The 8,187-nt window shown below is 52.3% G+C and overlaps 1 protein-coding gene across 2 annotated transcripts; it reads left to right on the forward strand.

Annotated features, from left to right (window-relative positions):
• The first annotated feature begins 5,265 nt into the window (after positions 1 to 5,265).
• On the forward strand, positions 5,266 to 8,187 carry RPS14 (ribosomal protein S14). 2 transcript variants are annotated; one of them, XM_084295189.1, is made up of 5 exons: positions 5,266 to 5,390; positions 6,533 to 6,683; positions 6,988 to 7,149; positions 7,354 to 7,430; positions 8,076 to 8,187. In XM_084295189.1, the coding sequence occupies exons 2-5, from the start codon at positions 6,535 to 6,537 to the stop codon at positions 8,141 to 8,143; spliced, it is 456 nt and encodes a 151-aa protein (XP_084151315.1). In that variant the 5' UTR covers positions 5,266 to 5,390; positions 6,533 to 6,534; the 3' UTR covers positions 8,144 to 8,187. The 2 variants fall into 2 exon arrangements, with proteins under 2 accessions (XP_084151315.1, XP_084151316.1); XM_084295190.1 differs by lacking the exon at positions 5,266 to 5,390 and adding an exon at positions 5,429 to 5,573.

Raw genomic sequence — 8,187 nt, forward strand, 5'->3', positions numbered from 1 at the left:
CCGGATTTTGACGTGTTTGCGTACGACAGGGGAATGCCTTGCCAAGGCATTTCAAAGCAATGCTGAGAACAAAACACCTTCTCTGAGATCTCCCTACATCCGTTCCAAGGCATGACAGGAGCTCGTGCTGCGCCTGCAGGGCTGTGTCTGCTCCCAGCCCGGCTGGGTGCATTACCCACACCCCGGGGCAGCTGCACGGCATGGGCATGAAGAAGACCCCACGAGGTTTCGTGTCCAGCCCACGGGGACGAGACGCAGCAGAAGGTCTGTCTGGAGTTTGGCTCTGGCAGCACGCTCTGGGAGAGCTTCCTACTCGATGGGAGGTGAGGAAGCAATTTCAATCAAATGAAACAAGCAGATAAACAAAACAAAACAAAACAAAAAAAAAAAAAAGGGAAAAAAAAGAAAAGGAAATAATAGGGAAGGAGATGCAAAGAATCGCAGACTATTATGACTGCAAATTTTCTAACGCACTCTGAAGTCAAAGACTCCTTATCCTTAAACATTTCACTTCTCTCACAAGTATTTTCTCCAAAGATCTCTGAATATCATGCCTAAGCCAAAGTTACTTGAAAGCTCGGAAAATAAAAAGGGACAAACAGGAAAATTTTCAACTGTGAGCTGCTGTAAGGAATATTAAAGGAATTTTTTTTTCAGCCTTAAACGATTCGCAAACTCAGCCTGAAAGAGTATCTGCACTAGGAATAGCTTTCTGAGGCCAAGCTAACCTCTGTCAGAGTTTTAACAGAGGAAACTCATGTACAAATCATCGAACAAAAAGCCAACGATGAGTAATCAAAGGCACACACCAAAATCTGAGGACAACCTCCAGAATCCACAGTCTCCAGTGGTAAAATTTTCCACTGAACACTTACTTCGGAGAAAAAGGAATTTGTTGAACACTCACTCAGGCATCTGCTAATACAATTTTTTCAAAAAGAATGACCTACTCGCTGGACACAGAAGGCTGCTCATAAATACATTCATATTTATTAATACCAGTTCCACTGTTTTACATGAATATCAGACAGCTATTTTTTTTCCCCTCTCTCCTGTTTGCAAATAGAGTGGAAACCAGTTCCTTTCCTGCATACTTTGACTTGCAGGCTCCTCTTCAGCACATCTGTTGGAAAGAAGTTTAGCAGCTTTCCTCTGCATTGTCTCCAATTTATTAATCAACACCTTCAGCTTCCTACTGAGTTACAGCCAAATTACAGTCCCCTTGAAGTCCATGGCAGCACTTCCACCAACTTCATTAGGACCAGACACCGGCTCTTGAAGTCTCTGCCAATTCCTTAAGTGCTTTAACTTCAGTGTTGGAGATTTCTTTTTTTAATCTTCTTATGCCTGTTTCTGACACATCGTTCTACATGTGTGCATGCACAAACGGCATTTCTAAAACTAAGAAGCCCGATGGCCTTAGAAGTGAAAGGAAAAACTTTTCTTTCTTTTTTTAAACCCGTGAATGGCCCTGAATTTCACTTTATCAGCGTTATTAGAGGAATGATGTCAATGTGAGGGGCCTGGAGCTGTTGCCGACCAGCCCCACGAGAGTCCCAGGCGCAGACCCTGCTCCACACCAGGCAGATGGCAAGAGTTCAGCCTCCAGGAATAACTTCGTCCTCTTCTTCCTCCAGTCTCCGTTTCAAGGCCATCAGTGAGGCCATCGGTCTAGCAGCAGCACGCAGCGAGTGGGAAACTGGGGCTGGTTTCCACCAGGGCCAAAGCCTGGGCAGGATGAGGGATGGAGAGCAGCATTCCCATTTCAGCTCTCAGGCTCCCTTTTTGTTTAGTCACTGGCTGAGTTACGAAATCCGCTTGCAGCATCACCCTGTCTGTGGGTTTCCCATGGGCTGGAGAGGCTACAACCAAGGAGCAGCTGGAATTTTAATTACATGTTTAAGAACTAAATCTGAGGGATTTCTCAAAGCAAATACACATCGTCTCTGCCACTGACCTCGCTGTGGCCTGAGCATCCTTCCCACCAGGCTGGAGGACGCAGTCCTAGAGTCCCTGCCGGGTGCCCCTCCTGTGAATCATCCCAGCCTGGGAATGTTCCTGGGTCCTCGGCAGCCTGGTCCTGGCTGGCATTTGGGCAGCTCCCCTGCAGACACACCAGGACTGGTGCAAAGCCTGGGGCAAAGAGAGAGGGGAGAAATCCTCCCTGGGAGTAGGAAAACCCCATCCCGCAGGGTGCCTTGAGGGATTGGGCCCAGCCTGCTTCCCAGCTGCTCTGGGGCTGTGGGCAGCGTTGCACTGGGAAGCGCTGGGTTGTTGGGGTTTTTTGGAGGTTCATCTGGAGCGCCAGTGGTTGTGTCAGCCCGTTACCCCACACGTGGAAGCTCGCCCGTTTCCGTGCCTCTGGCTTGCATCTGTTCCACAAGGACATCATCTGCAGGCGGGTGCGAGCCTCGGGGAAGATCAGCGCTGTCTGCCCTGTGCACGCACACGGGGCTGCACTGAGCAAGCAGAGAAACAGCAAAAAGGGGAGGAAAGATCCTCAGGGAGGTGAGATTCAAGGCAGGAAAGGCAAAACAGAGGGAAACCCAGCCCCTCAAATCAGCACCCCTCAAATCTGGGTAAAAATAGGGCACGGAGGAGTCCCTGCCATCGGGATTTGTGTCAGAACAGAGGGCAGGCAAAGGGCAGCAGTGACGGGGGGATCAGCCTTGCCCAGGCCACCAGCCCTGTCCTTCCCCTCGTCAGTCAAATCAACCCGCAGTCGGTGTCACTGGAGCCCCTGGCTGGAATTACAGCAGTCCTGCCAATGTATATTTTAAAAGACTATCATTCAATATTTAAACAGGAAGATCCCTGGTGCAGCGGCAAGCTGCTAATGAAGAGAGGAGCAGGCAGGGTGGCCCACGGAGCTAAGTGGGCTTTATCATTCCTGGGAGGAGGCACAGGGAGGTGCAGGGAAGCCTTATAGAACAAACCTCTTCTCCCTGGAGGGACCTTGCATGCTTGGCCAGAGAAGGGAAAAGATACCCTGAAAGATGTCGGCCTTGCTGGGCACGTGGAAGCTCCCCTAAAAAAATTTCAACACCCCAGGATTGCTCAGCCTTCCTAGCCCTCTTCATCAGAAGCAGAAGGCGGTGCTATCCAAGGGGACTCAGCAGCAGACAAATGCATTGCACTGGCCTCTTTTCATGCCAGAGCAAAAAAGCACCAGGCAAGGCACTAAGGGGATTCAAAAGTTTCCCACCAGCCAGCAGCAAATTCCTTTGTCCAAGCAGGGGCATTGGACCCTCCCTGCAGAAGGGTTTTCAGGCCTTCAGATTGTGCAATCCCTCCAGTGGAACAATTACATGGAGCCTCCCTCAGACCTCATCTACAGCCATCTGCTTCTCCTCTGCTCCCCTGGTTTCACTGAGGAGGTATTTAGAGAAGCGGGGCAGGATCAGGCCCAGGAAGCGTATCGCAAGTGCTATTAAGTCAGGTTCAATCTGTCTTTTTTCCAAAGGTCTTTGATGTTTCCCATCTTTACTCTCCTGAGCCCCATTTAAATCAGTTGGAGCTGATTTAAATATTCACTTGCTGGATTGCCGTAATGTAAAACTTTACAAATTTACATTCTATTTGCTGTAGAGGTGTAAGAAGTCTCCCCAGATAATTGTTCCAGGAGGGAGTCCCGGCACCATCATTCACAGCTATAAAGTCTGTGCCACTTACATCAGCCTTCTGACTTCCCAGCAGAGAATTATGTGTATTTAAATATCTCCCATTAGCTCGTAAAGAGAAAATGCTCCAAAGACTTATGCATACTAAAGTCTCTATGTACATCCCCTTACGGGTAAAATTCCCGAACACCTCCTTATAGTCTTATAGCGATGACTTTTCTGTGAGAATGATAGGAAGCGTTGTGCAACCAGCTCTTAGAGGAGGAAATAAGGCAGACAGTAACAACATTAGAAACCTGCTTGATTCCTGCAGAAATTTGTTAGGACAAAGAAGCACGTACAGCTGGGCTACATTAGCAGGTAAGCCTCATCTAGGAGTCTCCTGGGATCAGGCAGCTGAACAACGAGGTTGAAGGTCTAAGATGTCAACAGAGATGTTGATTGTAGAGCGTCTCCCTGTTTGGTTTTCTTTAATGGGTCAGGCAAGGTCACTGCACATTAAGCTAGGGCTTTAAGGTCTTAATCGGAAGCCTTGAATTGAGCGGTAGCTGTTCTCCTGGATGAAGACGTTAAGCTTAGACCTGGTGCTGTCAATACCTGGGAGTCTTGCGGGTGGATGGGGTCTTGGTGGAGAAACAGCCCTGCCCTGCACGACTCCAGGCCTTTCCAGCGTTCTGGAGCTAACATGCCTGAGCTTTTCCTACAGCCAATGAACCCGGGCGGCTGTCTGGATCCCACAGGAGATGCAGTTGTGCTCAGCCACCCGCCAGCAGTGCAGAAGGAGCAGCTGGTGCCCGGCCTCTGCCGGGACCTCCCAGGCATGGTGCCAGCTCTGCCCGGTGCCAGGGCAGCTGCTGGGCCCTGAGGTCCCGTCCCCACGCACGTGCTGCACCAAATCCTCCCGCTGGTTTGTGAAACCACTCCGGGCATGCGCTTCCAGGGGTCCCGTGCCAGGAGCAGAGCCATAATGTGCTGAGGGAGGCCCTGGGGTGGATGTAGTTATGCCAATACTAAGTGCTCCCCGTCTCATTTATTTTGCTTCACTGAACTGCAACGAGCAGTATGTTATACGGGAGGCACTTGCCACATTGTCTATGCTACGTTTGAACAGAACTTCGATGCGTGCACAAAGCCCAACGGAAAGCTCTGCACTGCGGCTTCTGCTTCAGGATGGCTTCTGTCAGTGAAACCAGGTTAAAACAGAGACCTGACGGCCTCCTGGGACAACGGGCAGAGGGGCTGACACAGGGCTGGTGGCCAGCTGAGAGCCCTGGTAGCCCACACTCCTGGCACACACACCGACCCATGCCACCACAGCTGGGCCGTGTGGCACCACTGTGTAGTGCTTAGGAAGACGTTTAATGACGGCAAAACGCCGTCCAATGGGACCGAGAAAGGCTCTGAGGGACCGCATCCCTCTGAAGCGTGGCGCCGCCATCTTGGGGAGGGGACAGCTGTAAGGCGACCGCCGCCATCTTGAAGGGGGCGGTGCCGGGGAGGGGGCGGGGGTGCGCCGCCATCTTGAGGAGGGCGGTGCCGGTCGGGGCGGGCGCCGCCATGTTGGGGAGGGGCACACTGAGCGGCGAGCTCCGCCATCTTGAGCAGGTCAACCCCGGTGGATGCGGGCGCCGCCATCTTGAGGAGGTCAGCTACGGCGCGCGGGCGGAAGCCGGCCTCCCGCCGCCATCCCTTCCGGCTGAGCGCGGCCCCTTCCGCCCCCCGCGCGCTGCCACTTCCTTTCCAGCGGCGGCCGCCGGAGCAGACGGGCGGGTGAGTGAGGGCCGCCCGCCGCCATCCGACAACATCCGCCTGTCCGCGGCATCCCCCGGCTCCCCCCCGGCTCCCCTGGCCCGCCCCGCTCGCCGCCCGCTTGCCCGGCCCCGGGGCTGCCCGAGGGAGGCGGTCCCGGCGGAGCGCGGCGCTAGGCCGCGGCCGAGCCGGGGGCTGGCGTAGGTGGGCGGCCGGCGGAGGGCCGGGGTGCCGGGAGGGGCATGGCACGGCCGGAGGGGGGGAAGGGGAGAAGGGCTGGGGGGATGGGGGCTGCACTGGGTCTGGCAGCGGCTTCTTAGGGCCTCCTGGGTGCCGGGTCCACGTCCAGCGTGTGCTCAGTGGGGTGCTGAGGAGCAGCAGGCGCATTCCTTTGGGGCAGAGCCTGGCAAAAACTGCCCGTGGGTTAGTGCTCGCTTTGCTTGGGGAGGCGAGTGCTGCTGGGCTTTACGAGCCTGTAAGCAGTGGAGTTGCTTTGGGACAGTAACGTCGATGCAGCCTTTCGCTGGGCATGCCAGAAAAAATTGTTGGAGTGGCTCTGTAGTGGCCTTTTAGACCTTGATTTAACGGGGTTACATGCTGTTCCTAAGCAAACAGGAGGCCACCAGGCTAAGGTTTGTGGATAAAAGTAGGTCATGCCTTGAGTTCATTTTCTTAATGAAGTCACTATATTTTTCTCTGCTGCAAAGCACCTACTCTAGCTGGTGTTTGGCAAAAGAGGCAAACAGGCAACCATCTCTTTGTGCTTCAGGAGCAGATGTGTGGGTTCGCCAAGCACCTAACCAAACATTCCTGATTGCTCCATTTGCCACCATTCATGTGAGGTGTAGGCCTTAAAGGCAGAAGCACCAGCAGCTTGAGACCCCTCTATGCAGTTGTGGGTGCTGGCCTGCTTGCCAGCATACAGCAAAGCTGTAAATCCTTGTTTGGTTTTCTTTTTTATTATTATTATTATTATTATTTTTAAGATGTCCAATTATACCTCAAAATTGCCAGATTCATTTTGCCATCAGGAACTCAGTTGTCCTGCTTTGTAGGAGGTTGCAGTTCCAGCGCAGCTCATAAAATCCTTTAAGAGAATGCTGCGAAATCTATTATCACGCATATTTCATGTACTAATGCGTTATTTTGTTGGTTTTGTTCAGAAATGGCACCCCGTAAGGGCAAGGAGAAGAAGGAAGAACAGGTCATCAGCTTGGGACCTCAGGTGGCTGAAGGAGAGAACGTGTTCGGCGTCTGCCACATCTTCGCTTCCTTCAATGACACTTTTGTCCACGTAACTGATCTCTCTGGCAAGTGAGTATTGCACACTGGTCGCCTCGCTGCAGTACCTGGCTTTCTCACTATTGAAAACAAAGATTGTATTTGACAAGAAAGTCCACGGCAGCCCTCGAGAAGCTATAAGATAAGATGCTTTCTGTTTGTAATCATAGATGTCTTGCTGTGCACCTCTGTGGTGAATATTGTGCTCGAGGCACTGCAGAGTGGCTTGCTGATCCAGCAGTGTGTCAAAATGGCTCATTCCATGACCACGCTGAAGCTGGTTTGTAGGAAGGAGAATGGAATTCCTTTTTCTGAACGTGTTCTTTTCTGTTTACAGGGAAACCATCTGCCGTGTGACTGGTGGCATGAAGGTGAAGGCTGACAGAGACGAGTCCTCTCCCTATGCAGCTATGCTGGCAGCTCAGGATGTCGCCCAGAGGTGCAAGGAGCTGGGCATCACTGCCCTGCACATCAAGCTGCGGGCAACCGGTGGCAATAGGTACGTTGGGGGGGCGGGCACTGGTATGCAGAGGGTGTGCCTGGTCTTGAAACCAGTTCGGTTTGGGTCTGAGACAGGAGGAAGGTGAGTTCCAGTATTGGGACGTTCTGAAGTGAGGAAACTGATTTTTTAAATGAATTGTTTGTGAATTGTGTTCAGCTTGTGAATCTTTAAGAGACTGATGGCTGTGATTCTCCCTTCCAGGACCAAGACTCCCGGTCCTGGTGCCCAGTCAGCCCTGAGAGCTCTGGCCCGATCCGGGATGAAGATCGGCCGTATCGGTGAGTGATGGAGCTGCTGCGTGGGTGGCACCGTGTGTCAGTGTGGGGCCTCGCTGCTAAAATAAGGTTTTGAGGAATTATGAAGCAGAAGGAGCTCTGGGCCTATATGCCACATGGTTCTTTAATTGAAGACTCACCAGGAGGTGGCGTGAGTTGGCTCCGGATTCCAAGTGCTTGGCTCCATGATGGGCCTGTGCTGGAACTGCTTGTGCCAGAGCTGTTGGGTTACCTGGAAGTACCGTGCTGGTCGTAGTCATTACTTACTCATTCTTAAACTGAGTTCCTCAAACTGTTTGAGGGAGAATCCTGAACTTTGTAGGGGAGTTGCAAGATGTGGTACTGCCGGCTGCCCTGAAAGTCGCACTGTGTGTGGTGTGTTTCTTCAGAAGTGCTTGGTTTAGGTGGGCAGGAAGATGGGGATTTCTGCGTCCTTGGCATTAAAATCCTCGGGTACCAGCATTTGGTGATTTCACAGATACTTTACCTCCCGTGGACTGTTCTGTCAGTGCGTGGCTTCTACAACAGCTGCTTGCTGAGGTGCAGGATGTTGGGGCTGACTGCTTGGGGTGGGTGGCTTTGCCCAGTTGTTTTTTTGGGGTTCCTCTGGAAGCTAACTGCTTGTTTTTTGTTTCTTTGCTCCCGCAGAGGATGTCACTCCCATCCCCTCGGACAGTACTCGCAGAAAGGGTGGTCGCCGTGGACGTCGTCTGTAAACAATGCTGCACCTTTCATTATTAAAGCTCTCTTACAAACCTTT

The sequence above is a fragment of the Netta rufina genome, assembly GCF_964035555.1.
Source record: "Netta rufina genome assembly, chromosome: 14".
Classification (NCBI taxonomy): Eukaryota; Metazoa; Chordata; class Aves; order Anseriformes; family Anatidae; genus Netta; species Netta rufina.